At 42.1% G+C, this 15237-nt stretch overlaps 3 protein-coding genes across 6 annotated transcripts in view; all 3 read right to left on the reverse strand.

Moving 5' to 3' along the window:
* Positions 1-545: 545 nt before the first annotated feature.
* Positions 546-4223, reverse strand: LOC115788143 (glutathione S-transferase A-like). Its single transcript, XM_030741082.1, has 6 exons — positions 3965-4223; positions 2545-2610; positions 2350-2455; positions 1288-1406; positions 1111-1199; positions 546-1012 (listed from the first exon to the last, which is right to left on the reverse strand). The coding sequence occupies exons 1-6, from the start codon at positions 4130-4132 to the stop codon at positions 880-882; spliced, it is 681 nt and encodes a 226-aa protein (XP_030596942.1). The 5' UTR covers positions 4133-4223; the 3' UTR covers positions 546-879.
* Positions 4224-6449: 2226 nt separating this feature from the next.
* Positions 6450-8318, reverse strand: LOC115787696 (glutathione S-transferase A-like). The gene is made up of 6 exons (XM_030740471.1): positions 8145-8318; positions 7397-7462; positions 7194-7299; positions 6970-7088; positions 6747-6832; positions 6450-6668 (listed from the first exon to the last, which is right to left on the reverse strand). Exons 1-6 carry the CDS (start codon positions 8310-8312, stop codon positions 6536-6538), a joined length of 678 nt encoding a protein of 225 aa, XP_030596331.1. The 5' UTR covers positions 8313-8318; the 3' UTR covers positions 6450-6535.
* A 217-nt stretch (positions 8319-8535) lies between these two features.
* Positions 8536-15237, reverse strand: part of fhod3a (formin homology 2 domain containing 3a) — a 57092-nt gene continuing 50390 nt past the window's right edge. For 3 of the 4 annotated variants that reach the window (XM_030740470.1, XM_030740469.1, XM_030740466.1), the window contains 10 exons: positions 14943-15101; positions 14649-14831; positions 13550-13669; positions 13302-13463; positions 12516-12706; positions 12107-12311; positions 11246-11269; positions 10811-11018; positions 10562-10726; positions 8536-10298 (listed from right to left, as the gene is read on the reverse strand). In XM_030740470.1, the coding sequence (XP_030596330.1) occupies positions 10216-10298; positions 10562-10726; positions 10811-11018; positions 11246-11269; positions 12107-12311; positions 12516-12706; positions 13302-13463; positions 13550-13669; positions 14649-14831; positions 14943-15101 (1500 nt within the window). In that variant the 3' untranslated portion in view covers positions 8536-10215. The remainder of the gene's footprint in view (positions 10299-10561; positions 10727-10810; positions 11019-11245; positions 11270-12106; positions 12312-12515; positions 12707-13301; positions 13464-13549; positions 13670-14648; positions 14832-14942; positions 15102-15237) is intronic. The other variant, XM_030740468.1, reaches the window with a different exon arrangement.

Consider the following 15237-nt stretch of genomic DNA (forward strand, 5'->3'; position numbering starts at 1 on the left):
GCAAAATTCATCACAATAAATGTCAAAAACAACCGTCTTGTGGCCATCCTATGGTACTCCTGGAGAAGGATTTACAACTGCCCACACTTAAACAGACCAGATATGAAGGAGAAAGTGGGGCCCAATTTGCCCCTAGACTTGTTGCTTAGACAGATTTACCATACCATAGCAACACCTGCTCTCGGCTTGCATTCTCCTCTGTTCCAACGCTTCATATTTAGAGCCAATCAGTGCCGTTTCGGTTAAAAATTTTGGGACCAATCGCCGCCGTTTGACGATGTTTTGCTAATTTAAAGTCCGAGCTCAAGGCAGAACACTCAGTATGAATGCTACACACACACACACACTGTGTTTCTCAGTAGGTGTGAATCCTTCCATTATTGGTACATTAGTGCTTTTTTCTCAGACTTCGAGGTAAGAAATATTCAACCTTTTCAGTATTCTACTGTTTGCCGTTTGCCTCAAGATATAAACATATTGCACATGCTTGAATGCATGGCATCATCACTGAACCTTTTTTTATGAGAAAAAAAAATCTCCACAAAGCTAATGCACTTCTTTTTATTGACAGAACAGAAAAAATGCAAAGTCGTGCAAAGGATGCAATACTGACCTAAATATTCTATGCAAAGTCATGAAAACACACAGCATTTGAGCTACCTTTGGGCGGAGAAAATTACTTCTAGTCACATAGTTCACACCTTTGCTGTAGTGTGACTGAGGGGGATATATATGATTTCTGAGGTGGCCTTAAACTGCTGTTAGTCAAACCTGAACAGCTAACTTAACAGGAACTGTTGTTAGAGATATGCACAATGTATATTGGCAAGAAAAGGCGCTCTGACATTATGCAGCATTACATACAACTGTGTGTGAATATCAGATGTCTTTCAGTGTGTCTTGTCCCTGGGGGTTCTCCGGCCAATAAGGAGGCCAGCTGGCTTTGACACTTGGTCTCTCCTTCAGCAGATTGTAATACTCTCCCAGTTTAGGGTAACGCTCTGCAGACAACCTACGGATCAGAAACATAGAAAGCATTTCAAGTCCACTGTCTATAGCTCCTCTTTTATTTTACTGACATGGAAATGCAAACAGCCTCAGCATTTTTACCCAAATATGAAGAGAGTGGCAACTGTTGGAAAAACCACCACGTCTGCTAGTGTGAAGGACGGTCCTGCCAGGTGAGAGCCTGAGCCCAGCTTAGAAAAATATATATATAAAAAAAAAAATACATAAATCAATCAGTAAGTCAGTTTGAACTTGTGTGTGTGCTGTTCATTGACATACTTTCTGCAGGTAACCCTCCCAGAGTTTGAGCTCAGTGATCAGAGCTTCTTTGTTTCGCTTCAGAGCCGAATCATGTCTCTCTTCTTCGGGGACATACCACTCATAGTAGATAACTGCACCTGAAAAAACAAACAAACAAACAAAAACATTAAACATAAAACATTAAAGTTTCAGTGTGTAAAATCTCACCACTAGATGGCAGCAGATTGCAGACTGCAGTCAACTGAGTTGTTTTCTTAGCCTCTGAATTCAAGTGCATAATCATAGCTACAGTAGGACAAACATGTTTTAGTCAGCCAAGAGATCAAAAACATGAAATTTAGACTGTAACCCATAACGGCCGTGTCAGGCCGGAGGGTTTCTGCTACTGTTTATGTGTAAAAAAAACACTTTTGTTCACATAATATTTTAACATATTTGAATAATATCATCACTTAGCAATAAAACAGAAATAAAAAATATTTCACAGTATTTTACATTTTTACTGCTGATTAACCTCAAAAACTCTAGCTGCTGGTCAGTGAGTGTACCCAGATATGAAGGACTCTGAATCAGAGCAGCTCCAGAGTCTTCTGCTATCGTGGGAGGCTGTCGGTCTGCTGTTTACCTCAGCTGTCAATATGCTGAGTGTGGAGCATCCACATCTATTTACTCTGGAGGAGGCTGTAAAACTTTGTGAAAGGAGTCCAATACGAGTTGAGTCAGAGAAGCTCACTTCTGTTCAATGACATCAATACTGAGGTGAGCCGCTGAGGATTTCTTCAACGTTTCTGTCAAAAGGCACTCCTGTTTTTACTGCTGTAGCCGCTGTTAGCCTCTGTTAGCCGGCAAAACTTTCTTTAGAGTGGACGTAACATTGTTAGACTCTGACACTATAAAGGGTAAAGAACACGTATGCCAAATTTCATGGCTCATATAAACCAGAGAAGTCTTGTGTGTGATGAGAGTGTGATGCCAAATCCTCCCACTTTATTTTGTGTGGGAGGATAAAAAGTCTTGCCCCGAATGTAATAATGATCAGGATTGTAGATATCAGGATTTGAAAAAACAGGTAACACTTACTGAGTTTCTCATAGAATGTGAGTCCCTCAAACATGCGCTGGTACATCAGAGCTTGCTCTGTTTGGCTGTCTGGGATCAGTTTGGTTCCCTGGGATTTAAACTGACTCTGCCAGTTATAAAGAAAAGACACACACATTTAAACGTGGCACATTTTGTGATGTTGTGTGTAGTTTAAGTGGAAATTTGTGTTCTCACCTCCAGGTAAAAACAGGCTGCATAGGATTCATTGACAATGATGTCTCCATGTTTGAAAGTGGGAAGCTGAAAGGAAAAATAAATATAGTAAATTATATATACATATATATTATATATATTGTAAGCGAGAAAACTGCAATTAGTTACTGCATATCAGGCTCTTGGTGCTAATTTGGTCATCTTGAGTGCTTTTTACACCTGCACCACTGAGAGCATCATGCCTGGAAGCATCACCAGCTGAATGTGAAACTGAACGAAACAGGACTTCATGGCCCTTAAAAGGGTGGTTCGTTCAACTGAACGGACCATCAGAACCAACCTCCCCAACCTGCAGGACCTTTACACCAAGCAGTGCAGGTTAAGGGCTACGAAGATCCTTAAACAGCCCAGCCACCCCGGACAGTCTCTCTGCTCCCATCAGGCTGGCGTTACCGCTGCCTGAGGACTAAGCCATCTGTCTGCTCAACTCTGAGCCCTAAACTGGACAATCATGTACAATGTAAATGATTATATTATTCTATTATTCTATGTATAATGTATATAGTGCATAGTGTGAATTACTTTATATTCTTCTTATTTATATATATATTTTTTTCTACTTCTTATTGGTTGAAGGTACATAAGGTACATTTCACTGTGCACTGTGTATAACTGTGCATGTGACAAATGAACATTATCTTATCTTGTGCTTTATCAAACAGGAATCTTTAAGAACAAAAATTGACTGTAAAATGATTTTATTGATTATTTTAACAAAACTTTATTGGGGTTAAGAATAACTCTGGGCAGTGTCTCCTTTGCATTTTAACAGTAAAATTCCAAATATTTCCAGTTTTAGATTTGAAGTGTAAAGAAACATGTAAGTTAATTATTTTGCAACATTTTTAGTAGCACATATTCAATGAGAAAACCCCTCATTTGTATGTTTTATTTAACACTGCTTAAAAATGTGTGGCAACAGTCATTCCAGCCATTTGATTGAGTCCAATTCAAACTGCTTTCTGTAGGCTGTGCGAATGTCCGCAGCCGTAAAAAAATAAAATTAAAATTGAGACTTTTAAACTTTGATTTTAAAAAAATGAAGACAGATTCAGCAGCTACGGTGGATTTCTGACAGCGTATTATTTTTTTTTTGCCTGCCTCAAATTCTTTCAAACATTTCCGTTAACTGTTTCCTTCATGTAGGATATTTACAAACGAGCCGCAGCAGGCCGGCTCCTGAAGCAAAGTTTCTCCTTCAGTAACGGAATATGAGCCAAATAAAATACTTTGCAAATGTACCACTAACCGTCTTGCAGAGCAACAGCGCAAATATCCGGGCTGATGAAGGTGACACTGTTGCGGTTATTATGCAACGTAGGAGCAAAGTCAGGATATGTGGTGTTAGTTAGGGGGCTGTTGGCTGAAGGCTCCTCCCTACCTGTCCCCTGGGATTTATATCTAACACTTCCTTCGACTTGTGCTCCATTTTCTCAAAGGAGAGCAGTTTTTGGTTGTAGCCCTGCAGGTTCTTCTCCTCCAGAGCGATCATCACCCTCCAGCAGGGTACAGAGCCGGAGCACCACAGCAGAGTCATATCCTTGGCCATTGTTTTAACTTCACATTCGCAGCTTAGACGATCAATAAGCGGGACGCAACAGCGTGCAAGAACAAGGTACTGTTACTTTTGTTGTGGCGTTTCTTATAGGGTTGTAAAGCTTTAACAAGAGCGTGTGTTGCCACCTACTGCCTGGAAGACGAAACTACAACTGGGACCTGTAATTTTGCCTTTTTCATAGGCACCTACCCCTGTTTTTGCTGCTTCGCTGCTTAGAGCGTCCCTTTACACATCCCCGAACTGGAATTTATGGATCTGGTCAGCTGGTCTCTCAACACTACAGATGATCAAATTCTCATCACGAGGAGATTGGGAGAAGGAGAACCCTCTTTCCTCTGGCCCGACTACATACCCGGCTGGCTATGTTATGGATTTCCGTGGGGATGGAAGATAACCTTCCTGGCTGCACTGTGTGGGCGTGGCACATATACCATGATTTTTCCCAAATTGGACCTGGGGAAAATAATTTGAGGTGGCTCTGTCAGGAAGCTGACAGAGAATGCCGGGAGTGTGCAAAGATCTTATTAAAGGTGCAATATGACTTCCTGCATGGTTTCAGCGTCATAGGCATCCCCCCTTGATCCGCTAGCTGCCTGTTTCCAGAATCCACTGAAATACACACAAATCTGGTCTCGGGAGACAACACAGGGCCAGTAAACGTCAAACACAATGGGCGCAGGCTGTGCACCAAAATATAAGAAAGCAGGTTCCAGCCAAAGCCTAACTATTCCAGTGTATCTCTCTTTCTGTTCCACCCCCACCCGACACTCGTGTACGTGTGAGCGTCCTAAGAGCGCGGTCGAACTCGCGACGTTCGTCCTGGGACTCCAGGGGCACTCCCGCGAGGCCATCGCATATACCGCTAACTTCCAACACACCTGATTCAAGTGGCTGCATTACCTCCTCAGTATACAATCAAGTTCTTCAGAGTCCTGCTAACGACTTCTATATCTGACTCAGGTGTGTTGGATCAGGGACAAATCTAAAACCTGCAGGACTCCAGACCTCGAGGCCTGGATTTGAGAATCCCTGATCTAAACACCAATCAGTGATCAGCCCTCAGCCTCTTTCTCTGACCCTCAGAGACGCTAAGCTCTGCTCGCTGCAGCGCTGAGGACGCGAACTGGCGCTCACAAACATCAGAGGCGCGGACAGGTAAACCCCGCGTCAGCAACCTTTTTTTTTTTTTTTACGCAAGGGCTTTTTCACTGGGAGCAGAAACATCTGAAGCAGCATGTTGATCCTGAAGACTGATGTCCTGCTCCAGAAATGATCAAATTATGTTTTTTAATATTTATTCAACTTTATTCTAAACACCAGCTCTCTATTGTAAGTGTTGGGACTCTTCTAGAATTATTTTTAAATCTGACCTGTTTGTTTGTTCAGCAGCATGAGCTGTGTATACATGTATAATATTTTTATTAAGAGAGATGATGTTTGTTTTTCATCCTGTACTGACTGTTGTTGTTTATGATTGTATGAAGCTTGTTAGACACAATAAAACAGATCATATAAATCTATGAATGTCAGAAGACAACTAATGATCATCATGAATGAGACTAAAGTCAGTTAAGTGTGCTTAGGAGCTAAAGACACGATTAATACAACAGTGGTCAACACCTTAAATTTATAATATTACAGTTTATATGCCTTATACACTTACTAAAATGTCAAGCTATGTTCATGTCAAATAAATTAAGTACATTTACAAGCAACAAGCTGTACTACTAAAAGTGTGCACCAGTAAATGGAATAAAATCACAATACTGAAAATCAGGGGATTAAATGCCACTGAATAAAAAAGAGTTTTTAAGATATTGGTGAGGTCCTGATGTGAAGAGGCAGGCTCTTCCAAAGTTTAGGGGCAGCTACAGCAATGGCTCCATCTCCTCTGTGCTTTAATTTGCTTCTTGGTGCAGCCAGAAGCATCTGTAAAATAAAATCCAACATCCAACCTGATACTATGATCCACCTAATTGAATCCATCTCTGCGTCTAAATGGCAGAATCCCCTGAGTCTGTAATTAATAAAAGAATATAAAAAACTTTTAGAATTTGTGATTCTGTGCTATGATGCACAAATTACATTTTGTTTTTTTCTCCTCCAGGGAGGGTGATGATCCCTCTACAATTTACGGCCTTCTCAGACTATAACAAAAGGCCTTCTAGATGGGAGAAGAACCTCCAACCTTTTTTCATAGCTTTACCTCATATAAAAGCCAAAAGCTGGGAAAAAAAAATAGAATGATTAATTGCTCCTGTGGTCCAAGAAAATCGTGAAAATTTAAATGAAGAATTTAACAAGCAAGCTGTGTAAAAAAAATTCAATTTTTATTTCCTGTTTAATAAACGTACATGCACTATCTGAGATGACAAAGGGAGGATTTTGTGTGTTTCAGAGGTCCTTCAGGATGTCGTAACCATTTCGGCTGGCCACCCAGTGTGGGGGCCATGTGGCTTTAATGCTGGGTCTGTTCTTCAGCAGGCTGTAATATTTGGCCAGTTTAGGGTAGCATCCGACAGACAGCCTAAACAGAAGACATCACGTTACTTTAACGAGTCGACTGAACTGCATCTTCTCACAACTAACGTGCTTAGCCACCTACCCGAAACGAAACGCATAAGCAACGTTTGGAAAGACGATCACGTCGGCTAAGGAGAAGGACCCTGCCAGGTATGAGCCAGCAGCCACCTTCATGCAGAAGCAAAAGATGCAGCGATGTCAACACTGTGTGTGTGTGTGTGTGTGTGTGTGTGTGTGTGTGTGTGTGTGTGTGTGTGTGTGTGTGTGTGTGTGTGTGTGTGTGTGTGTGCTGTTCTTACACATACATTGTGCAGGTAACCCTCCCAGAGTTTGAGCTCAGTGGTCAGAGCCTCTTTGTTTCTCTTCACAGCAGAGTCGTGTATCTCTTCTTCAGGGACAGACTGGTCATAGTAGATAACTGAATCTAAGGCAGAACACCCAGTATGAATGCTACTCTAATGTGCCAATTTTTTCATGGTTTCTGTCTCCTCTGTTAGTCTTTGCATAGATTTATGCAAGTGTAACTTACTGAGTTTATCAGTGAGGGTGAGGCCCTCCATCATGCGTTGGTACATCACTGCATGGTCCTCAGGACTGTCAGGAATCAGCTGGATGCCCTGAGACTTGAATTGATTCTGTCTCAGCACAGAGAAAAATCAGACTGATATTTTAAAGCTGAACAACAAAATAAAAAAATTCAAAATGTATACATTTTTTTTTTTTGCTGTTTACCTCGAGGTATAAACATGTTGCCAAGGACTCGTTCAGTATGATGTTTCCATGCTTGAACGCAGGGAGCTGACAGAAGGAAATTGGCAGGAGAAGTCAAGCTTTGAGGCTCATCACTGTATAGTGCAGTTTGTAGCCCAAGCATCATTACATCCACAGCATGGTCTGTAGACCATTTTTTTTTTGTTTGTTTTTACACTTTTGTTCATTTCAGAAAACTAGAGAAAGATTTGCACTGCACAAAGAGAAAAGTGCCAACCAGCAGCGTCCTACGTCTGTGATGTCCCAGATGCGGCAGAAGCAGACACAGTAAATGACCAAAAGTATGCACTGTGCTTATCTATTAAAGCACATACACTAGATCTGAAAGTGGTAATGAGCATATTAGCTGCACATTCCTACCTCCAACAATACAGATAATACAGTCCATTTTTAATATGCAAACTTTAATCTTATGTACTTTCTCTGCAGGCAGCATCCTCCATCACTGTAAACAAAGCCAAATTTACAGTGTAGAGGTGTAAAATAAAAATCAGTTTATTTAGAAAGCCATCTTTGATATACAGTCTATGGCTATAGCAAGCAGAGGGTTGGTTGTCACTCTATTTTACCCACATCTCTGTCAGTAAGAGACTGACCTTCTATCCAGAGGCCACCCACAGGCTATTTCAGTAACTGATTTGTGATGTGAGTTCATTATCGTCATGGCTGTACCACATTACTGTGACCATACTGGGCACAGTGCACTTACCTGTCCTCTTGGGTTGATTTCCAAGACCTCTTGAGATTTGTGCTCTCCTTTCTCAAAGGATAGCAGTTTGTGTTTGTAACCCTGCAACTTCTTCTCTTCCAGAGTGATCATAACACGCCAGCAGGGAGGTGATCCAGCCCCCCATAGCAGAGTCATTAACTTTGCCATGGACACAGGCACTACAGACGCAGTGCTGAGCACTGATTAACAAAAACGTGAACGAATGCAGGGCTGAACTGCACAAATACCGTAAAGTGAGCAGCGGCAGTGCATTTTACGGCACCTAATTATTCCAAAGGTTAGCCTGTAGAACAACACCACGTGCCTCACATTCACTGAATCGGAGGTGAATGCTGTGGAAAAGAATGACACATGAATCCATTTTTGCACTCTATGGTTTTGTTTTATTGCAGAATGTGTATACACGGCATTTCAAGTGAAAGTGTTTAGAACAATGTTCATCTCACTACATGTCATTCATGCAGCGATGTTTCCTGCTGTGTTTAAATCTGGACTGTTCAAGTTCATACGAAGAATGGAGTGTGACCACAGAGTTCAAATCAAAGGTCCAAATACTGCTCCACTCTCAGCAAGGAGCAACAAATTTTCTCTTCAATTACAATTCACAGAAAAAGAGCCTCATTTGATCCTTCGTCTCTGACTATAATACAAGTTTCTACAGCAATTACAAAAATAATACATAACGTGAACTGTACTAAACATGCACACTGTAGAGTTTACAGTATTTAGGACCTGGCAGCTGACAAGGGCATTTACACATATGCAGAACTGTCTGCATGTCCTTCAAAATAGATTATTAATTTTTTTTTTAAGTCCATATGTTTTTTTTTTCTTTTTACACTTTATAAACAGTTCCTCTGAGATAAAAAACAAAACAAAAAAAACTTTTTCTGTGTTTTCAATCAGTCGTTCATTTCAGCATGAGACACTATTAAAGTGGACATATTATGCTTTTCCTCATTTTCTGGTAAATCTACACTGCGACAGTCACATATGTCAATATAAAAGATGGCCAAAGTTTCAAGTAACTGGGTCAGCACATTTATGCAAGTAACCCTGTGAAGCAAAAATTTAGGCTTCAGACTGAACTGTTTTTCCTATTCTTGGCTCTGTATGATGTCAACGAGAGTGGATATTCCTAATATGGTCAAATCTTTTGTTTGCAAGAGTAAGCCAGTCGGCAAATTGGTGGCTTAAAGGCAGAGGGAGGGCGATAAAACAGCTTGTTCCAAATAGTAGATTAGCTGAGGGGCTGCAAGATTAAAAAGGATTATTTTAAACTCAGAATTATTCTATCAAGGTGAAAAAATAAAAATATGGAGCAGGAAATAAGCACAATGGGTCCACTTTAATGTTATATAAGGTGCAAGACGTCAGAGCTTTGCAAATAAATACTGAAAAAAAACAAGTATTCAACAGTACTACTCAACAGAACCATGCCTCAGGAAGTGAAATTTTAGACGAGAATACGCTAATGAAGAGAGAGACAGTAAAAAGGTACAGCATTGCCCCTTTAAAAAAAAAAAAAAGGCACTCATCAGTTTGAAAACCGTTCACGTTCCTACAAAGCACAGACACGCTCGTTACATTTCAAATACGTAGCTGAAGAATTCTTACTGAGCATCTTTGTTTGTCTCTTGGGTTACTTTGAAATGATATGAGAACAAATTGAGATTCATCATCGGCCCGGTAAACTTTACAACCAAAATTCACAGCTTAAATGAATGAAAAACGGTGACGTCACAACTGCAGAAGCTCACAAGCAAAACCTATCCCAGCATTCAAATAGTTTTAAATAAATAATTCAGTGTAGAGGCAGCGTCACTGAAATATATTTTCCTTGTCTAACTGAATGCAATCAGCCCTTATGAGAAGCATTCTTTCTCTACCTCCACTGTTTCTTCTGGAAGATGAAAACGACATAATGGCTGCAGCCTCTTCACTCCACTGGGAAAAACCTAAAGGGGCTGCGGCAAAGGCTGACTGAGATTTCACACAAACGTTTGTGGCTGTGTTTCCACGGCGGTGAGGACAGGTGAGGGGTGGATGATCACATTTGTGCCTCTGGGGAATCAGTCAGGCCTAAAGCGAGAGCTTCTTCTGGTGTCAGGCCGTTTTTTAGAGTCCGCCTCACTGTGAAGTGGAAAACATGAAAGTTACCAAATGGTCATGTGCTGTGTTTCATGTGCTCCCGTTCTGCACTGCATACTAACTGATTTAGAATATACTGTAATTTACATTAGGTTATATTACAACCATCATTCACTATGTGGTCAGATTCTAAACACATCACCAATACAGCTCAAAACATTTTTTTTTCTTAGAATTTTTATGGTCATGCTTTCAGTTTGAAGCTTAGTATGAAGTGTGGACTTGGGACAGATGTGAGGTCGTACATGATTTGCGGTTGGCCCGGGACCTCCTCCTCTCTCTGGGCTGGGTTCTGGTTCCTGGACCCTGAGTGGCCGACCTCACTATACGCTCCATGATTTCGTCTGCGGCGTCATCTCCACAGATCTGAGTGTCCTCCACAGATGGAGTCCATGCCTGCATGCTGCGGCCTGCATAAAAACGTGAGAAAAGCTTCAGCAAAGAAATCCTTTGGAGTGTCCCAATTCCAGAAATCAACTTCCTGCCTGCCCCACCTCCTCTTCCAGGTCGTGATCTGGTCCGTGTTCGCAGGCCCGGCACCCCGCTGCCCTCCTTGTCACTGCTGCTGAGGCTGGTTCTCAGCACTGCTTTCATGTGCTCATGCTCTGCAGCATCCTCAGCGTGGTCCAAGCCTTGAGGCTGCTCAATGTCCTGACTGCCACTGGGGGCGCTGTAATTGCTCCCTGAGCTATTCCGACCACACTGTTGGAGAGAGAGAGAATCAAAGTGGATCAGAATTTAGCAGCTGAATGTTTTGGACTTAAACACGGCAACGTTGAAGCACCAAGAAAAACATCCAACTGTACAGATTACAGTGCCTGCTGTATTTTGTTGATTAAAATCACTCAGATGTTAAAGTCATTTAGATGCGGTTAGTGGATTCATGCACGCACACACGCACGCAGACAGGCTGACACAAATGTTGATACCTCACGCTCCTCTTCATCATCAGACTACAGGAGAAATAAAGAGTGCAAGTCAAAGAACAGTACAAAGAAAGTTAAGTGAAAGTGATGAAAAGGCAGCAATAAAGTTTGAAGAAGAAAGCAAGAAATTGTATACACTATATTGCCAAAAGTATTCGCTTGTCTGTTTTCACACACATATGAACTTGAGTAACATCCTCTTAATCCATAGAGTTTGTTATGATGCTGGCCCACCCTTTGCACCTGTAACAGCTTCAACTCTTCTGGGAAGGCTTTCCACAAGGTTTAGGAGTGTATTTATGGGAATGTTTGACCTCTCTTCCATAAGTGCATTTGTGAGGTCAGACACTGATGTTGGATGAGAAGGCCTGGCTCTGAGACTCTGCTCTAATTCATCTTAAAGGTGTTCTATCAGGTTGAGGTCAGGACTCTGTGCAGGCCAGTCAAGTTCTTTCACACCAAGCTCACTCATCCATGTCTTTATGGATCTTGCTTTGTGCACTGGTGTGCAGTCATGTTGGAACAGGAAGGGGCCATCTGACGCTTTGGTGATGTAAGGCTTGAATGCAACTGCCCGGCAATGGAAACCCATTCCACGAAGAGTTGGTGACCTCTGTGCACCTCAGCATCCACTGACTCCTCTCTGTGATTTTACATGGCCTACCACTTTGTGGCTGAGCTTCTGTCATTCCCAACCGCTTCCACTTTGTTATAATACCACTAACAGCTGACCGTGGCATATTTAGTATTGAGGAAATTTCACGACTAGACTTGTTGCACTGGTGGCATCCTATAACGATACCACAGTGAGAATACTTTTGGCAATATAGTGTGTGCATATGTCTGCACGTGTGTAATGCTCACAGGAGAGTTTACGTCCATGATCATCTTTCCTCGGGTCTTGTTGCGCTCGCGATGGTCGGCCCGTTTCTGTTTCTGCTGCAGCACACGCTCTCGGGTGGTTCGGTACTCCAGTGCAAACTCACTGAGGATTTTGCTGAACCTGTGGACGCTGATGTCTCTTACACTGTAGGCCGGGTGACCAAGGAACAACAGGAAGGAGTGGAACCTGAAAGGAAAAAGACAAGGATGAAGGCAACATTTCTCCACCTCACAACACTACTTTAAAACTACCAGGCAAAAACATACTGATAGAAGTGTTTAATTTTTCTCCTTTAAACAGGACAATCTGGGTTTAACTTGACTTAATCAGGTTTACTTACTCTTTAGTAATAAAAGTCAGTAAAAAGTTATTCAAACATAGGACCAAAACCTGTTAATGATCCGTCGGTGAACTATCTTGAGGATGATGATTCTCTCTGCACAGTCTTTGAGGAAGTCAGACATTTTCTGCTTCAGCTGGGGCTTCATCTCATGCTTGGCAATCACCTTCAGGTGGTCCCACGAGGCTTTGCAGCGCCGCTCCATCTGACACAGGTTCTCCTGCAACTGGTCGAAATCCACCTGTTGGGAAATGCATTGATACAATCAAATGACCCAAATGGATGAGTACTTTATTCAAATTGCAATTAAACTAAAACACAGGACGTTTTCTTAATCTCCATTTTGCGCTTGTATTTAAAAGATTTCTGTAAAATGTTACTAACAATTTAAGAAATTTCTATATGTCTGGTCATCCTTCCCTTTATGTTCTTTGCCTATTTTCACAACTATATATTGGATTTTCTTCACGCTTGGAAGGTGTATTGCTGGCGATCTGAGTAAGTGCTGAACTTGAGGTTATTAGCATGAGCAGTTGTCAGACAAAAATGAGCAAGGGTTACACATTTCCTAGTATAGGCAATAGGCTATATGGCTTTGTTTGCATGTTTAATGGGTAAGTCTCTTTCCCCTTATACACGGAAATTGAAAGAATCACTGGGTGCAACTTGATGATTTGATTGTGGCATGGCACGATTCCAGGAACTGTTCAGTCAGGGGAAAAAAAACAAACGACGTCTTCTTAGGCTTTTGAACATATTTCTCTCTTCATATTTTACAGTGTAGAGATGCAGAATAGTTTGAGTGAATGTTTTCCAGTAGTGAGCACAGAGCATACTTTTGCAGAACGTGTGACGGCTCCTATCTCAGAGTAGAGATCGGTGCTCTGAGGGAAGTTTTCCACGACAACAGAGCAGACATGATGGAGCAGTGACTGCTTATGGACCGTGTCCTTCACTTCTGGAACCTTCTCCAAGTACGTCAGCTCGAAGCCTTTAGCCTGGGAACAGGAACACGATGTTTAAGAAATAAATCAGATTCTCTTTGCTTGTGTCCCAGTAATATGACGTAATAGCCGTGACTCACATTGGTGCTGTTGAGGAAGTTTCCAATTGAGAGCAGCGTAGAGAGGATGTAGCGAAGCGTTTTGTTCTTTTCCAGCTGATCCATACCCTCCTTTAGATCCTGCAGTGGCTCTGCTACTTCCTGGGAGGAGAAAAACACACAGACACACACACATCAGAATCAGAATCAGAAGGTTTTTATTGCCATATGGGTGAACAGGTTCACAGCATTAGGAAATTGCTGCGGTACTTCGTGCTTACAGAAAAAAACAAATAAGTATAAAAACTATAAGACAATATACAAGTATACAAATTGCATCATTATAAGAGTTAATTAAGACTCCTAAAAACATGTTTCATTAGCCTGCCATTAAATAAACAGTGAACAGGTGCATCTTGTCTACCACCTAAAATCATCTGCTCTTGCTTAAGGTCATGAGAGGTTGCCACAGAGGTTGCTGCTTCGGTCAACCCTCAGTATCAGACATGTTTCTGATTAAGTCGACCTTTTGTTTCTGTGCAGCTGGTTCGCTCGAGCGCATGTGTTTGTGTGCCTGCATGCTATGCTACCCTCCATTAAACCTTCCACTATCAGTGGAGCTGTGAGCACGGCTCTGCCGAACACACGGTTGAAGAATCGTGCCTTACACGGAGATTAAAGACAACAACATCCCGTTGGATGCTGTAAAATTTACAGGGCGGTATGTTTCTCATTCTCTGGGCTTTGACTTTGAACTTCTCCTCCTGGATGCATTCTTTCCTTGAATAAAACACGCTGTGCCAGAAGAAGACGAGGTGCCGCTAATAAGCGTGCATAGTTTGTCATGATGTAACTGTGTTGATGTTTTGCGGATGTTCTTTGTACTAAAAGGATGTTGATACTTACTGACGCGGATATAAAACACACACACACACACACACACACACACACAAAAGCACACATGCTGAGCACATTTGCTCAAACCTCCGAGGTCTGTTTCTGCTTTAATGAAACCACTTTCACTTGCTAACTATTTTTTCAAATGTGGATGCAGTAAGGCCTCTGGTTTAGCCCCCCCACCCCCCACCCACCCACATTGTTATGGAAAGTATCAACACTCTTAATGCTTTTGCTATTGCACCTTCTCTGTTGCCTCGTAGTCCATCTTGAAGGCCCAGAGCTGGAGTCTAGCAGAAAGCTCACTGATGGAGGACAGAGTGAGGAGAAACTGCTCTGCAGAGCCCAGCGGGACATCAGGGTTAGCCAGCTGAGCCTCCTGGATCTTCTGCTTCTCCTCCTCTGTGGGAATCATCGTCAGTATTTTCTGTGAGGGAAAGCCGGAATGGGATTAGAGAAGACAGCAACATATGGGTGATAGTGATAAACAGACCACACCTTTCTTTCTTCTCAGGGATTCACTCTTTGAATTTCTCACCTCTATGCCCTCCTTGTTGAGCGCGTACTCATCAAAGTTAAGGATGGCTGTCTTGATGGTGCGAGGTGGAGGCAGAACCGTCAGGCCGATATTGATGGCATTACTCCTCTTTGAATCCAAAACGATGATCTCTTGGCGTTTGCCGTCAGCCGCTGTTTTCTGGAGCATAAAAATACAGACGGGGTCACTGCTAAATCTGGTCTCTTTTTTCAGTGTGGTCTGTTTTATGGGCTTGTAAGGATTAGAGGGGCCATCACTCAGGTTACATCGACTGCAGCTGTGGGAACTATATGGG

Source organism: Archocentrus centrarchus, chromosome 11, assembly GCF_007364275.1.
Source record: "Archocentrus centrarchus isolate MPI-CPG fArcCen1 chromosome 11, fArcCen1, whole genome shotgun sequence".
NCBI lineage: Eukaryota > Metazoa > Chordata > Actinopteri > Cichliformes > Cichlidae > Archocentrus > Archocentrus centrarchus.

Excerpts from the sequence above, each read along its gene's own strand:
- LOC115788143 (XM_030741082.1), bottom strand. The coding sequence starts at position 4,132 with ATGGCCAAGGATATGACTCTGCTGTGGTGCTCCGGCTCTGTACCCTGC. Across the intron at positions 2,456-2,544 it reads CAGCCTGTTTTTACCTGGAG|AGTCAGTTTAAATCCCAGGG; the intron begins GTGAGAACACAA and ends TATAACTGGCAG. Across the intron at positions 1,407-2,349 it reads CACATTCTATGAGAAACTCA|GTGCAGTTATCTACTATGAG; the intron begins GTAAGTGTTACC and ends TTGTTTTTTCAG.
- LOC115787696 (XM_030740471.1), bottom strand. The coding sequence starts at position 8,312 with ATGGCAAAGTTAATGACTCTGCTATGGGGGGCTGGATCACCTCCCTGC. Across the intron at positions 7,089-7,193 it reads CACCCTCACTGATAAACTCA|ATTCAGTTATCTACTATGAC; the intron begins GTAAGTTACACT and ends GTTCTGCCTTAG. Across the intron at positions 6,669-6,746 it reads GCTTATGCGTTTCGTTTCGG|GCTGTCTGTCGGATGCTACC; the intron begins GTAGGTGGCTAA and ends TCTTCTGTTTAG.